Source organism: Alligator mississippiensis, chromosome 11, assembly GCF_030867095.1.
Source record: "Alligator mississippiensis isolate rAllMis1 chromosome 11, rAllMis1, whole genome shotgun sequence".
In the NCBI taxonomy this organism is placed as follows: domain Eukaryota; kingdom Metazoa; phylum Chordata; order Crocodylia; family Alligatoridae; genus Alligator; species Alligator mississippiensis.
In genome coordinates this window covers 31,123,309-31,140,442 of record NC_081834.1, presented here as the reverse complement: position 1 = coordinate 31,140,442, position 17,134 = coordinate 31,123,309, and the positions used below count along the sequence as shown (strand labels likewise).

At 44.1% G+C, this 17,134-nt stretch overlaps 1 protein-coding gene across 5 annotated transcripts in view; it reads right to left on the bottom strand.

Annotated features, from left to right (window-relative positions):
* CIB2 (calcium and integrin binding family member 2) overlaps positions 1–17,134 on the bottom strand; it is a 152,674-nt gene that overhangs the window by 111,453 nt on the left and 24,087 nt on the right. For 3 of the 5 annotated variants that reach the window (XM_059714769.1, XM_059714765.1, XM_059714766.1), the window contains one exon: positions 3,229–3,263. The exons of 1 other annotated variant lie outside the window; for it this stretch is intronic. Coding sequence is in view for 3 of the 4 variants with exons in the window: in XM_059714765.1 (XP_059570748.1) it covers positions 3,229–3,263 (35 nt within the window). In the remaining variant the exon portion in view is untranslated. One more of the 5 variants, XM_059714768.1, reaches the window with a different exon arrangement.

Genomic DNA, 17,134 nt, shown 5'->3' with positions numbered 1-17,134 from the left:
TAACGCCCCCTGGCATTGGGGCAAAAAATGGGCAGCCTCCTGCCTGGCTAATATCTTAATCATTTTCTATCAAGGTGTGGTGGGCAAGAGATGCAGGCAGTTAGCTCAGAAACAGGTGGGCAGGTCAACTTCTAACTGGCCCTGGGAAGGCCCCCGTACACTTTCCAACAGCCGCACAACATTAGACCAGTGGTTGTCAGCTGGGGGTACGCACACCCCGAGGGGTAATTAAAAAGGTCATAGGAGGTATGCAGAAATGATGTGGCCAATAATGTGGCCAATAAATGCTATGTGCGTGGAGAGCTGGTAAGTCTGTTGAGGGAAGGGAGGTAGGTGGGGGGGGCAGACTGAGGCCCTAGTGGTGGGGGAGGGAGTGAGGCTGGGACAGAGGCAGGGGCTGCCCAGCCTGGGCAGGGCACGGAACTGAGCTGCACACAGGGTGGGGGGTGGCTCCTGCCACTTTATGCACCCCTGGGAGGGCATGGGTGGCGCATGACCCCAGATCGGCATTGTGGGCTGGGGCCAGGGCTGCGCCAGGCTCTTCCTGGTGTGGGGGTTGGGCTGTGCTGTGCTTGGGGCACATGGCAGCAGCACTGGGAGGGGAAGTTGAGGGGACTATGGTGAATTTTGGAGTGGCTGCAGTCTCTCCTGTAGCCCCCCTCCCAGCGCTGCCATCACCGGGCTGAGTGCAGCTCTGGCCCAGCCCCCTGCCAGGAAGAGCCCAGCTCTGTCCCAGCCCGCAGTGGCAGCCCACTCTTGCCCCACGTGCAGATCCGGGGGCACACACCACACCATGCCCTCCTGGGGTGTGCATAGTGGCAGGAGCTGCCGCCCCCCTCTCCCTGTGCCCCCCCAGACAACTCACTCACAGCTCCATCCCACGCTCTACCCTGGGAATGCAGCACCTCCCCCAGCCCCACTCCCCCCCTCACTGTGGGGACCTCGATCTGCCCCCCCCACACCCTTAAAAACAAGAAAAATATATAAAACGTACATGAGCTAAAACTTTGAGACAGAAGGGGCACACTTGTTAAAAAAGGTTGAAAACCCCTGGATTAGATGATAAAATAGAAAGATAAGAAGCCCAGGCCAAATTCATTCTGGCATATGTGGTTTCCATTTTCAAAAAAGGGAGGAAGGAGGACCCAAGAAACTATAGGCCTGTTAGTCCTACCTCGGTCCTGGGTAAGCTTTTTGAGAGAATTATCCTGGCACATGTCTGCAAGGGGCCAGCAGGGGAGATTATGTTTAGGGGCAGCCAACATGGGTTCATAAGAGGCAGGTCCTGTCAGACCAACCCAGTGGCCTTCTATGACCAGGTCACAAAAATCTTTGGATGCAGGTGTCGCGGTGGACATAGTCTTTCTGGACTTTAGGAAGGCCTTCAACATTGTGTCTCACCCCGTTCTCATTAAAAAACTAGGAGACTGTGGCGTCGACACCTACACAGTCAGATGGGTCACTAACTGGCTGGAGGGCCACACCCAGAGAGTGGTGGTGGACGGGTCTTATTCGACCTGGAGGGATGTAGGCAACGGGGTTCCCCAGGGCTCGGTCCTTGGACCCACACTGTTCAACATCTTCATCAGCAACTTGGACAAGGGCGTAAAAAGCACCCTGTTCAAATTTGCAGATGACACCAAGATGTGGGGAGAAGTGGGCACGCTAGAAGGAAGGAATAGGCTGCAATTGGACCTAGACAGGTTACTGGGGTGGGTGGATGAGAACAGGATGGGTTTCAACACTAACAATTGCAGGGTACTGCACCTGGGGAGGAAGAACCAGCAGCATACCTACAGGCTGGGGAACTCCTTCTCATCAGTGCAGAGGCAGAAAAGGATGTTGGAGTCGTTACTGATGCCAAAACGAACATGGGCTGACAGTGTGGGGATGCGGTCAGGAAGGCCAACCACACCTTGTCATGCATCCACAGATACATCTCAAGCAGGTCCAAGGAGGTGATCCTCCCCCTCTATGTAACACTGGTCAGGCCACAGTTGGAGTACTGCATCCCACACTTCAGGAGGGATGTGGACAACATGGAGAGGGTCCAAAGGAGGGCCACCCGCATGATCGGGGTCAGCAGGGCAGGCCCTACGAGAAGAGGCTAAGGGACCTGAACCTGTTCAGCATCCACAAGAGAAGGCTGAGGGGGGATCTAGTGGCTGTTTACAAACTAGTCAGAGGGGGCCAGCAGGCATTGGGGGAGTCCCGGTTCCCCCAAGCACTACCAGGAGTGACTAGAAATAACAGTCACAAGCTGGCAGAGGGTAGATTCAGGCTAGACATCAGGAGGCGCCACTTCACTGTCAGGGCAGCTAGGATCTGGAACCAACTTCCAACAGAAGTGGTGCTCACTTCTACCCCGGGGGTCTTTAAGAGGAGGCTGGATGAACATCTTGCCAGGTCGTTTGACCCCAGAATTCTTTCCTGCCATGGTAGGGGTTCGGACTTAATGATCTGCTCAGGTCCTTTCTGACCCTACCAACTATGAAACTATGAATTATGGAACTCTCAATGACTAATATGCAGTGAAACTATTCAAGATGTTGGTCAAAATTTGCCTTCACTTTTCCCATAACTGTGCACTTATAACATGCTATTACATTTTTCACCAACAGACATAGCTGAACACTTGAAAAGACAAAATCTCCTAAATCTGCGATTTCTCAGAGGCAACCTCAGGAGAGCTGTGTGCTGTGCTACTGATGTAAACAAAATTCCCCAGTGCAGTCAATGTGACACATGCCTACTTCATAGGATCAATCAGATCAGGGCTTCATAATTTCATGCATATTTAGATATCTGTAAGTTAATGCATCTCGATACTACTGTAGTTTAGACCCCAGTAGTTCTGCTCACAATAAAGTCTTTAGCATAAACCTGATAGATTCAGGATGGAGCCTGTTACTGAGCAGGTAGGTACCAAACACAAAACCACTGTAAACACAGAGTACTTTTCTCCAGGCACTCAAGAAATGCATAGTTTTCCTGACTCTCCCTACTATGGTATTGGAAAAGATGATTTTGCTAATATAACGTGAAACAAAGCAGCGATGAGAGCATGCATTTGTATATTACAGGTAAATTACAGGGCCAAATCCTGTGCTCATTTACTCACATGAGTAGTCCAATTGTCTTTACTTGGTTTTCCCCATGAGTCAGAAGAGAAGGATTTGGCCCTTTCTATACAACCTATGATGTGAGAATTGAATATGATCTGCTTACCGAAGGATTTCTTTCCGAGTGAAAAAGGTACAATCCTGTAAAAAAAGAAAATGCATTAATTTACAAGAGAGAGAGAGATACCACCTTCAAGAAAACTGTTTCTTGCTTCCTGAAAATACAAGTTAAATTCAGGCTTGGTGTAAACAGTTTCAAGTTGCTGTGCTAAGCTCAATATAACTGTGGCTCATAACAGTGAGTTGTGGACATGGTGATGTAAAGTAACTGGAATCTAAATTCTCTTAAATCTAAGGAGGTCAGGACTGTCAGATAGGCTCTGTGTATTCATAGGCTGAAACATCAAAAAATCCTGTCGTGTCTTTTGTATGTGCCACCGGTGGCTTTGCTCAGAACAGTCACTGCACAGTAAAATGACCAGACTAGAAGGGGTAGCTATAGAAAGGAGCTCTATGATGAAAATACCCAGTATATATGCTTCAGGGAACTGTTCTTCAACTATCAACACTTTGCAGTAAAATAGTTCTAAAATGATCTAATTAAAGTAGTAGTATTGATAACAATTATTTGTACTGTAGCAGTACACAGGCACTCTAGTCATGAATGTGTTATGCTAAGTGCTGTACAAATACAGTATAAAGAAATACAGTCCCTGGTCCAAAGGGCTTACAAACTGACAGAGTTGTTTATAAATTTTATACTTAGGCCACTCAGTGACAAGGTAATAATTTCTGACCTATAAATGTCCTAAACAGAGCACATGGGAGAAGGAAATGTGATTTAATTCCTACGTTTCACTCACTTAAAGGAAAAGCATTTCATTGCTGTACTGAGAATCCTTCTGGCCCACTGGCTGCTCCTTTCAGGAAGGGGAAAGAGAACTAGCATAGCTGGTTGTAGTTGCATCCCCTAAGTTGTCTCAGGTTTCCAGGTAGGCTATCATGCCTGTTTGGCATCAATAATTAAGTTCTCTTGACCCTCTCCATATGAAGTGGTAGGAGAGGCAGTTCCTCCTTCAGCATATTGTATGGCAGAATACTGTTACAGGGGCACAATGGGAGGACGCCTTGTGAGTTGCTGACAGTGATGTCACATTGTCTGGAACTGCACAAAATGAAATCTGAGCCAGCTGGGTAGGTGCTCACTAATTCTAGCACACGTAACACATACAGTCAAGGTACCACTTGAAGACAATTCATTTACTAGCAAAAGGCTGGTACAGTTGGATAAACAAATATGATGTTATCAGTACCAATCTTCCTGTAATTATGCAGACTTGTGAAAGCAAGACTGTTACTTCACTAGAGAGTTGAGAAGCAAAGTCATGTCCAAATGGATGCAAAGATGGAAAACAAACATTATCCTCAAAGAATTACTCAAGTCCCCCTAAACTCCTGAAATAAACCTCTGGATTCTGGTTCAGACCTCTTTCTGGTAACAAATACACCCTCTACTTTATAGGCACTTTAGCTAAGACAGTACCTATAAACTTGTTTCAAGATTAGATGTTCAGATGACTGCACACAGTCTCTAAGAAGTGTTTTGCCTTTGAGAAGATTGGCTGTTCTTCCCTGGCAAATGCTAAGTAATTTTATTGAATTTTGTAGTGACTGGATCTGTGGCAATTTAATTCCAATTTAATTAAAGACTTTTGCCCAGGAGAGATGCAGAGCTGAATCATCTGATTTTCATCTGGAGACTTCATTCATACAAAAATAACCAACAAAAGAACAAGTACTAGATTGACATATATTCTCTTTTTCAGAGAGGAGGGTGGAAAGGGCTTGAGAAAGCAGGGTATACTGTCTATGTTTAACACTACTGATACTTGCTCTCCCTCAAAGGGAGACGGGCACATTTCCTACCATGCACATTCCTGACTATGGCTTATTCTGCTAAGAATTTAAAAACCTCACACCCATCTACTGTGCTTGAAGTTTAAAGCTCACCCAACACCTGCCATAACAGCACAAGGCAGTTCCCTCTATGGGAGTAACCTAAATTAATGATGGGGGATGTGCCCCAGTGAATTTACCTCCTGGACTCAATCTCAGTAATGTCAGTCAAAATATTCCCTTCCTCCATGATGCCCATTGCTACGCAGTACACATGGGGTTTTCAACCAGGGGGTACACGTACCCCTGGGGGTACTTTGGAAGGCCCCAGGGGGTACGTGGCAGCAGCGGCATGAAGAAGCTGCTGGCACTTGTGGTTTTGCCACTGTGTGGAGGACCCCCTCCCCCCTCCCACTCATCAACCGGCCGCTGGGGGACTTCTCACTTCTCGACCAGCCCCCAGGGGTACCCTGACCAAAAAAGGTTGAAAACCCCTACCATTGCCCCTCCATCTACAGACTCTGTATGTATGAAGGTTCCTGGAGACAAGACCTTGCTTTCCAAGAAGGAAATGCATAAGTTGTCATATGGATTAGTCACTGAGGAAATGTTGAAAGGTCATTGCTGTTAATTTCTCTTTTTCTGTCTGCATGTCTGCCTGTGGCAGTGAATATGATGAGATTCTTTTGTAAATAAAGTTCAATTAACTTTTTCAAGCTTTCTGTCCCATAAAATAGAAAATTCAGCTTAACTATCAAGAAACTGGGGGTCCATTCGAATGTGTCTGTAAGTCATTTTTACATTATCCATTTTGTTAATTAACAAGAGTGCAGTTGCTGATCTTTCAGAGCAAGGAATCAGTTCTGAAACTAAATATGAATAACTTCTTAAACATTTCTAGTGAGAAAAAACACAAAAGAAAAGAGCTGGGGGAATGTTCTAAATACCCAGGATTGGTTTTGAATAGCAATAGAGATTGCTCTGAAGTCATAAATGAGAGACATATTACTGGGCGTTGTATCATTATAGGAAACTTTACTGTTAAGATGTAGACTGGAGAATAAATGCTACTAAAATGGTAGGGCCCAAATATTCCTGGATGTCTCAGCTGACAAGTTTCCTCACCAAAGAGTCACTGAATTAATCTATTTAAGATCTGTTTTGGGGGTTTTAATAAATAATATGATCATAGAAAATAATCTTGAACTGAGAGATCATGATTTGATTCTGTTTGAATTAAATAGAGGGATAAACAAAAGTAGCTCTGTACTGACACGTTTTATTTTTAAAAGGGAGAAATTTTATAAATGAAGGGAATTATTTAGGGAAGTCAACTAGACAGGGCAATTCAAGGACTTGAATGCGGAGGAGACACATATTTTCTTTAAGTTCAAAGTTCTAAAACTATCAAGAACCTGTATCCTAAAGTAAAAACTTACAGGAACAGGCTCCAGACCTAAGTGGATAAGTAACCGCTTCAAGAAGGATATTAGGAAAAAGATGAGAGCATACAAGGAATTTAAAAAGGATCTCTCAGCAAAGAAAGCTGAGTTTTAGAAAACGTGAATTCTAGATGATAAAATGAAAATTCCCAAAAGTTCTTGCAAGAAATTTTGCAACAAACAGCAAGAGGCTCTTCAGTTACAGTAAAATAAAAGGAGAATATGAGAAGAAAAGGATGGGGCTACTATGAGGATGGGATAGAGATTTTTTTTTTACTAAATTAATTTCTACAAAATGAGTGTTTCATCTCAGTTTCTTTAAAGAGGGTGTTGTTGGACAATGCAGCGAAGGCAAGATGAATAATAGCAATTAGGATATGGAAACAGAAATTACCACAAAAAAGGTAAAAGCATAACTCCAACTCCAAAAGAGATGAGCATACTCAGTCTCAGAGGACCACATAATCTCCATCCCAGAATTCTCAAAGATCTGGTTTGTGAAATTGCAGACCCAGTAGCAAATATTTTTAATAAATCTATCAAGTTGAGGATAGTAACATATGACTGGAAAACAGCAAATGCAATACCTATATTTAAGAAAGGAAAGAAGTAGCTTCAGCAGTTACATGCCTCTTAGTCTAACATCAATAGTATTCAAGGCTTTAGAACAAATTTAAAGGAAAGAATAGTCAAGGAGATAAAGGTAACTTAAAATGGAATAAAATGTAAGGGATTTATCAGAGGTAGATCGTGCCAAACTAACCGCATGTCTTTATCTGATAATGCTAATGATTTTCTAGGCTAAAGAATGATGTACATCTCATCTATCTAGACTTCAGTAAAGCACTATGTGGGAAATTATTAGTTGAGATGAAAAAATGAAATGTAAGGGGAATAATAAAAGAAATAGGAGGTAGGTGAACTAACTAGTTAAAAGGGGAGGAGACATTAGGTAGTACTGAAAGGGGAAATATTATTTTAAAAGAAGAACTCAAACTGGAGCAAATGCAGAGAAGGACTTCTAGGTTAGGAGAATGGAGAGACTATCAGATAAGAGGTGACTAGTAGAGCTTGTCTAGTTTAGCCTAGCAGAATGAAAGCTCAGAGGAGATACGTGCTCTTCATATACGGGAAACCCTTGTTATTCGCGGGTTCAGAATTTGCAGTTTCAAATATTCAAGAATGCCAAATCCGCATTTTAAATACACTTTATACACTTCCAGGAGCTCCTTGGGAGCTCCGCACTTGCTGCTGCCACACTCCCACCACTGCCGCTGGGCTCCCACCACTGCTGCCACACTCCCGCCATCGGAGCCGTGCCCCTGCCCCAGCCACCAGGGGCACTGCGTTCATGAATGCAGACTGTGTTCATGAACACAGTGCCTTATTCGTGGATTTCGCCATTAGCAGGGGACACAAGAATGTATCCCCCCTGAATAGCAAGGGTCGCCTGTATACATAAAGGAGCTAAACACCAGGGAAAGTAATAGAGCTATTTATGCTAGGAGACATTGCTGGCAAATAGGTATAAAATGGTCATGAATAAATTTAGTTTGGAAAGTAGAAGGTTCCCAACCAATATAAAAGTGAGGTTCTGGTAACAGTAGTGGGCAAAAATCTATCTTTTCAGATGGAGCTTGATTAATTTATGAAACGAATTTGATGTGATGCCTGCAATAACGGGGATTGGACTGGATACAGGAGGACCCTTCCAATCCTTTCTAGCTTCCTTATTTGTTGTATGGATTTATATGTATAATATATATTTACCAGTGGCAAAGCAGGGGGAAATTGACCATTCTAATATGGTAGGGCTTTGCATAGGAAAATTATAAATAACTACCCACAGTGCACTGAAGACACAAACTGCTTCTATTCCCATTAAAGTCAAAGATAAATGTTCAAATCACTTCAGTGAGAGCAAGACAGAATTTTGTGTCATACCCAAGCTTTAAAATTGGAAAGTTCAAAAATCTTAGTCCCACAGTCTTGGGCCTAACACTGAAAATAGTTTAAAATCATGCAGACTTCTGTCTAGAAACTACTGGAACAAAATCATCTCCTGTAGCTTTTGGCAGATTACAAACAAAAAGACAGTATAGATCTGTAGTACAGCATAAGGAGAGTTAGTAGTTTTAAGCAAGAACTCTGGCTGGTACACAATTTGGAGAGGGGTCGGTGAATTTTATCTTATTTCCAGTAACAGGAATGAGAGTTTTACCACTAACAGTAATGACCTTACAAACAAGCTTAAAAGGCCTGATTCTCCAGGCAGGTATGCTGAGGTTTAACTGGTACAGTACTCAGGCTCATAAAGGCCCAGTGATCTAGGGTGAATGTAGACAAAATGGGGGCCCTAAATTGAAGCAGTGGGTTTTTAAAAACACCACTTCAATTTAGGGCCTTTTAAACCTCCATGCTGTGCACACACCCACACACACTTACCTGCCTCTTTGGCGGGGGGGGAGGGCAAATAGCTGGTGGGTGGAGCAGCCCTTGGGCTGCAGGGGGATGGAGGGCGGGGAGTGGTGCTTTCTTCTGCGGCAGTGGTAGCCTCCCCCAGGTGGCACCCACCTGCAGGCACCCAGCTTGGGCAGTCCTGGGGGACACCGTAGAGGGAAGCACCGGGCCCCCACGCAGCTCAGGCAGGCAGGCAGGCTCTGGGGGGCAGGGTGATCAGGCTCACTGCTTTTCTTGGATGGAGCCTACCTTCCCAGGCTGTTGACAGGCTGCCCGCAGGGCTTCCTGCAGAGCCCCTGAGCTGCAAGGAGCCCAGTGCTTCGCTCTGCAGCTGTAGGGGCAGCAAACTAAAACTCTTCCTTGGAGGAGTTTTAGTTTGCTGTGCCCCAAGTCATTTAAGGTGCATTACACTGCCAAATTTGCTACAACGGCTGTAATTAATGAGTAATACACTGCTGATGCATGCAAATACCGACACCATTAAAGCAATGCAAAAGCATTTAGCCCACTTTAAAGTGTTATACACATATGCCCCTCATTTTGTCTACACACAACTATAAAGAACAATAGCACAAAGGAGTAAAGAACTGAGATTCTTAGGTCCTGTGCCTGGCTCTGGTATTGACTGCTTGCCTAACTTTGAGCAAGTCTCTGAGCCTTGAAAATGGGGTTAAGCCATCTCTTCCCGGCTCCAGAAAGAGACTATTTTAAGTGTTGTTATAATAAGGCCAGGAACTTTGTCTTTCTCACGTACATGTGCTGCAACTGATGGATGAATGTCCATGATAGACCTTAGAGGTATTGTAGTCTGATGACACACAGATATAATCACAGTTTCTCTGCCAGTTCCATTAGCTCTTCTGTAAACTACTCATTGAAAGTTGTTGGATCTTTAGAGCTGTTGAAATGTGACTAAACAATTAGGGACACAGATAACTGTACTGGGGATGCTGATATTTAATTTTCAAGAAATGTCAAGTGTACATGCAGAGTGTACTATATTAGATAGTGCCAGAGTAAGTTAAGGGTAGAATTCATTCAGTGGAATCTGCTGGCATCACTGTAGCCTGCAGCTTATGAATGGAAGGAATAGGGCCCATTGAGTGAATTACCATTAACACTAGAGGACATATATTGTTGTGTATAAAATGCAGAATAGTAACAGATCTATGCAATGTCCTCATAGGATCCTTGGGGACACTAACTGCAGTTTGGGTCAATGAAAAGCAAGGGAGACAGACCCTGGAATAAGCAAACAGTGATATGCTGACATTAAAACAATCAGGTTTAGAAGGTTATTGCAGTATCACATTTAACACACCAATTTCCAGTTTATTTCTTCTTAGATATCATAGGTGTATAATCCTACTCTTTTTATTGCACGTTTTATTGAGGCCAGGTGTATTTAGAATTGGCAACAGCTGTAACAGAGGATTAGGAATGAGGAAATAATGTAGCAAGTAGAACTATGTTTGGGCATATGTGTGTGCACACTCTGAGGCACAAATGAAGGTGCCCATTTTGGGTACACTCCTGCTCCTCTTGAATCAACCCAAAAAGTTACACACATGCCATGGGTCTCTGAGTAATTAGCTACTATTTTAAAGCTAACCTGTGGAAAACAGGTTTCTTCTACTGTAGTAGGAGACAGAGTGATGTCTTGGACAGGAATCAAGACTAAGGGAGGACACATGACTTCTAGTCTTGCTTCTCCCACTATTTGCTCTCTGACTTCGGTCTCCCAGCCTGTATGTGTGTTGTCTCTCAGATCTGTCTCTTTGTAGGTTTGTATAGCACTTAGAAAAACTAAAGGTGTCACTTTAATACAGTTGAGAGTGATATCATATGGACACATCCATATCAAATGAGAGAGAATCTGGGACAAAAAATACCAAGCATTTGATCTAACAGCCATTGAAACTGGACATTGCCAGTGACTTCAATGTGGGCAAGATACTGGATTGAAATTCCAATAGTAGAAATAAGAAGTGTTTACTATATCAAGCCTTGTGTCTATTTTTAAATTTCAAAATATCTATTCTGAAATTTTACTTTGTGAAATTCTTATTATTCTTGCAGCATATAAAAGACAATATTTTACTATAATGAGACAAACAGGGTTTTGCCAAGATGCCATCAGTGTATCACACTATACATTAATCAAATAATCTGTCCAGATGAATGGATGTTTTTGCTACCTTGAGTGGGTGTTTTGCCACACTGAACAATATCACTTCCAGCAATAACCCTCTTCTGCCCAATGTCAATTTAGTCATGTTTTCAGATGGATTTCTCTTAAGATTACAGTTAGATCAAAATTATGTGCATGCTCATGTACCTTAGCAATTTAGGATTTATGTTTGATTAAAAATGCTTGTCAGAATGTTAGATCTACACTGACAAAGGTAACTATTAAATGGATGTTTGATTCCTCTCAGAAAAACACAGGGTAGAACAGGAGGCTATAGATATGCAAACCAGGTTTAAAAATTCAGACTATGTAAATATGTATCCCACATTGCAGCAGTAAAGACAAAGCTGTCAAAAACTAATGAATAAAAAGCAAAGGTTTATGTATTTACAAAAATCTGTTGTCAGAGTATCAGAAAGCAACAGTTAAGACCTCTGTGCTGGTATTTAGAATGATAACAGCTGGGATTTTAGCTGGTCTTTTCGGCGGTAGCAGATGAACAATTAATTTTGTTTGGTGCATATTCAATGGAAGATGAGTAGATAAACAAGAATCAGACTAAGGTCAGCTCTCATAAACCCGTATTATAGTAAGTAGAATTGAAATCGGTGAGACTACTCAAGTAAGTCAGTATTTGTAGCATCTGGCCCTGGGACAGAACTGCAACACTCTAATTTATGTTGGAGAGTAACGATCAGCAGGGATCCTGGTTTTCTCTGTTTAAAAATCTGCCTGCCCCTTCCCCTCACACTGCACTTCCTGTAACTTCCTGACCTGGCTTTATTTTATAGATGGCATTTCTTGGCAGGCCATAACAGGTCTTTGCTATAGGGTGGTTTTAAACTGATACCTTCAAATTATCTTTTATCTCTATATTGACCTGTGCTTTAACAAAGGAGAAGATGTTGGCTGTATAACAAAGCCCGCACTAGCAGGTGGCATAAAGCAATAGTTCGGCTGTTTTTTACTACTTTTACTGTAAAAATAACTAGAAACCAACCTGGAAAACAAAACTGATGTACTAGATGATGAATAAATAGAAAGTAAATTATAGTCCCTACCTCAAAAAGCTTACAATAGGACAGACTTGCAAGAGAGGGGGAAAAAGAACTGGAAAGTCTGAGGCAAAATAGCTCTGTCCCCCGAATTCTATCACCTTCATCTACACTAAGACAATAAAGAAATAAATCTTGCTCATCCTACTCATACAAAGAGTTTCACTGAAGGCAGTGGGATTGACAGTGTGGTAGAAGGAGCAAAGCCTGGAGATGCACATGCAGCATCCCATGCAATACAACAGTCTCTCTCACTGGGAGATGCAGGAATGGATTAGGCCAGTATATAGTCTTCACATTGCTTTATTATGTGCTTTTATTACCCGGAATTGCGTTATGCTTTATATGTAGGTTATAACTCTTAGCTTACTTTTTCTTCTCATTTCCCCTGTGCCAGAAGTATATGGACAAACATACATTTTAACCCACTTAAAAAGGGAGATGGAGCTGCTCCTCAGGAGGGTGCCACATCTGATGCCTGATCTGGTGCCTAACCATTAGGGCCATATGAAACGGCACCGTTCCATTTCACCTTGATTTTTGATGGAACAGTGTTTCGTCTTGAATTTCATTTCAAGTCAAAACAGCTGTTCCATTCCGTAGAAACAGAAAGGCCATTTCAAGGCTGTTTCGAGTTTCACTGGGGATGGGGAGTCAAACCAGCTGGGCTGACTTCCCCGATCCCCGTGCTAGATCGTGCCAGGGGCGGGAGGCCTCATTTTGTTTTGAGGCTATTTCGAGGGCTTTTGTTTTGTTTCTATTTTGTTGTTTCAACCTCAAAATTGGTCGCAACAGCGTCGAAATGAAACGGCCGTCAAAATTTCGCACAGCCCTACTAACCATCTCTCCCTTTAGCTGCGATTTCCACAAATAAAGGCCAAAGCAGATTAACTGGATGTTGGAAGCAACCCTGATGTTATTGCTTGGGCTTGACCTACTCTGGAGACAGAGAACTTTGGTTCCTAGTGTTTTCAATATGGCAGCTTGCACATGAGCACTGCTGGCTCATGTTCATCTTGGAGTCAATTATGACTCCAAGATCCCTCTCTGCCTCTGAGCTGCTGAGAAGGACACTGCCTAACCTATAGGTGTGCTGGGGGTTCCTTCCCAGGTGGAGTACCTTACGTTTATCTTTATTAAATTGCATCCTATTTCTCTCTGCCCATTGATCCCACCTGTCCAGGTCAGCCTGAATCTGCTCCCTGCCCTCCGGTGTACTAACTTTGCCCCATAACTTGGTATCATCAGTGAACTTGGAGAGGGCGCTCTCCACGTCCTCATCCAAATTGCTGATGAAGATATTGAATAATATTGGTCCAAGGACCAAACCTTGCAGGACCCCACTGCCCACCTCCCTCCAGGCCGAGAAGGAACCATCCACCACCAAGGTTGGAAAGGAAAGACCTGCCTGTGACGAAGCCATGCTGGCTGTCATTCAGAATCTTACCTTCTGCAAGCTTACCACAGATAGACTCCTTGATTAATTTTTCTAGGATTTTCCTTAGGATGGAAGTTAGGCTTATGGCCCTATAGTTACCTGGGTCCTCCCTCCTGCCTTTCTTGTGGATGGGCACAACACTGGACCTCTTCCAGTCCTCATGGACTTCTCCAGAGCGCCACGAGTTATGGAAGAGTTTTACCAGGGGTTCCGCAATGATTTTGGCCAGCTCCTTCAGCATTCTAGGATGAAGATCATCTGGTCCCACTGTATACATCTAATTTTTTTAATTGGTCATACACCAATTCTACTGCAATAGTAGGAAGCGGATTATTCCTACCATACTCATCCTGTACTCTACCTGGTGTTGTTTTCCCCTTGGTCTGGTGAAAGACTGAATGAAGCAAAGTAGTCATTCAGGAATTCAGCTTTCTCCTGGGTGCCAGTAACCAACTCTCCTGAGTTGTTGAGCAATGGCCCCACACTCCCATTTGTTTTCCTCCTGTTCCCTATGCATCTAAGGAAGGACTTCTTGTTGTCCTTGATTCCCATTGTTAATCTGTTTGGTTGCTACTTTAGCCCGTCTTATTTGTTCCCTGCAAATGCAGGCCATCGTGGAATAGTCCTCCTTGGTGCCTGCCCCAATCTGCCATTGTTTATAAGCCTCTTATTCTGAAACAAAATACCTTTTTCTGAAATAAAATGCTGCCAGGCCCTACTCCCCACAACATGCTGTGCCACACATACATGTTCCTCCTGCTGCTGCACTATGCACACCTGCTCCATTGTACCATGTGCCCCAGGCTCAGTCTCAGCTCTCGTTCATTGCAATATCCTGCCGCCTGGAGTGGAGACAGGCAGTGAAAACCAGAGGAGCGAGGAGGAGCCCAGAGATCAGGCTGCTGTTGCCGCTGGAATAGAGGGAGCAGCATCCAGGCAGAAGCATAGGGGCTGTAATATAACCCTTTACAGGCCACCTGCAACCTGCGAGTTTGACAGCCCTGATTTAAAGTGCTGTTTAATTAAGTCAACTCATGGGCTAAGCTTGCTAAGTGGTAGGCTAAGATGTTAGATTTGTCACTTTGTAGTCTTTCTTTAGTTATTTTACGCCCATGTCTCACAAGTAGAAACACTATAGTGATAGAAAGCCACTGAATGAATGCATCAGCTCAGAGTTTTAATATACTTTAACTTAAGCACACTGACTTCAGATCTCTAGCTAACTCATCTTAACTTTTTTTTAGCTTTCCACATAAACAAGCTCACTATGTATAAAAAGGCCTCAGTTTCCAAGGAGTAAGTGGGTATAAAGTGGACATTAATACATTTAACCTAGAAATTACAAGAAGGATTTTAACCATCAGAGTGATGAAGTTCTAAAACAGTCTTCTCATAAGAATAGTGAGAAGCAAAAAAAAGAGAACTACTGGTAGTTTTAAAAGGCAGCTTTAAAAATGAACAAACAGGATTATATGATGTGGTTGTCTGTGCTAGCAAGGCACTGTGACTCAGTATGTCCCTTACAGTTCTATGTCCTATATGACAAGCATGGTGCATAACTAGCTTAAAAAGTAAAAGAAAAGGTGGCCTGGTTCCCATGTCCAAAAAAGGATTAATGACTGTTAAAAACCAAGACAGGTTTGTTTTCAAAGCTTATGGTCTTGTAAAGTCTATGCAGCTGAGTGTATATATGGGATATTCTAATCCAGGAGTCAGCAACTCCCAGCATACATGCCGAGCATGGCATGCAAGGCCATTTTGCTTGGCACGCCACGGCCAACCCCGGCTCTGGGTAGCTGCTGCCAGCAATGGAGCCTGGGCTGCTCCCAGCAGGGCTTGCAGCATCCCGGGGCTCCCGGCCGGCAGCAGCTACCAAGAGCTCAGGTGGGCTGCAGTCGGCAGGCAGCAAACAGCTGCACCGGGCTCTGGAGCCCAGGCATCAGCTCCGTACCAGCGCGTGCACACGCACCTTGAAGCAGGCGGTGGGGGAGGGGCCTGAGGCAGCGCAACCCCAGTCTCTCCCCTGTTCCTGGCACAGAGCTGGTGACTGGGCTCTGGAGGTGCAAGCGCAGTCGCTGCCAGCATGCAGCTGATGCCAGAGCTGTGGAGCCCGGTGCAGCTGTTTGCAGCCTGCCCGCTGTTTGCTGCAGCTGACCAGAGCCCAGGCTGGCTACAGACAGCTGCACCGGGCTCCTATCCTACCCCTGTTTTAATCTATATTCACTATATGTTACTAAAGAGCTGGTCCTTTAGATTTAATGGTACAGCAGGGGTGGCCAACCTGCACCACACATGCTGCAAGTAGCATAGGCAGTCTTTGCGTGGCATGCAGCAGGCTGGTAAGGGAACAGGCAGCAGTGTCTAGAGCAAGAAGCAGACAGCAGAGCAGCAGATTGGGTAGGGAGCAAAGGGCTTGAAGCAGAAAACAGCAGCAGGTGAGGCAGGGGAAGGGGGCTTGAGGCACTTATGGAGGGTGCCAAGCTAATTTGTGGATGTCTGTCAAAAAGGCTGGCTCCTGCTATGGTAGAGAAACTTCCATAGATCTAGAGGCCCTGGGTTCAGTGGATTTGGGAGACCAGTTCTCTTATGCCACTTTAAAATCCCAGCTGCTGTTTCCAAAAAATGGAATGTAGATCTTTTAGGAAGCTACGGATCCAGCTATGGTATTCTATGTTTCCTTCTCCCCTTTGAAGGAGTTCATCAACAAAAAAGGAAGCAGGTGGGCTGGTGTGTCTCTAGCCAGTTTTCCACTTCCCCAAAACCACACAGCACAGCATCTAGTTACTGCAGCCAGAAGTCCATCAGATAGAGTGGTGTCTCTAGCTTCAGTGCAGTCATTCTGGGTTTACATCACTGTTAACAAAGGCAAAATCTGGCCCAGGGAGTGATGGCAGAGAGTGTAACACCAGTATGCCAATGGAGACAAGAGGTCTTCCCTGTGCTTCATTTATAGCTGTAGTGTCAATTCCAAGATCCAAATGGACCTACAGGACCCAAAAGTTGAGAAGATGGTATCCTCTGTCTCTGCCCCAGCAGATCTACTCTCATCAGGGGAGAACTGAAAGGGAACCAACAAGGTGAAGCTCAGAGAGGTCCTGCTCCCGCAGGTTGGAGTAACTAGCATGGGAGAAATTTGGCTCTTTGAGTTAAATGAAAGCTGCCATTGATCTACAGAAGCTGGAAAATGAAAGGCAAGGCTGAAAGACTTACCATTATACTAAAACTCACGTATTTGCTTTACGTATGCAAATAGCCCTGCTGTCCTCAAAAAGGCTGCTTATGTGAGAAAAGCAGGATTTGGACCCCTTTTACTCAGTGGCTGCTTCTTCACTGAGCCTGCCAGCAGCGTGCAAGAACTGTTGCTTCAGAAACAGGCAAATAATCCACAAACCAGAGACCATATCTACCTGTGTGTGCATGTGTAGGGGGTCAACATTTCTTCCCAACCCCTGTGGAGATTAGCTGCCTTCCTGAAGCATGCAGTCTGATTGTCCTTATCTTAACATGCATCAACAGCAGCAAATACTATT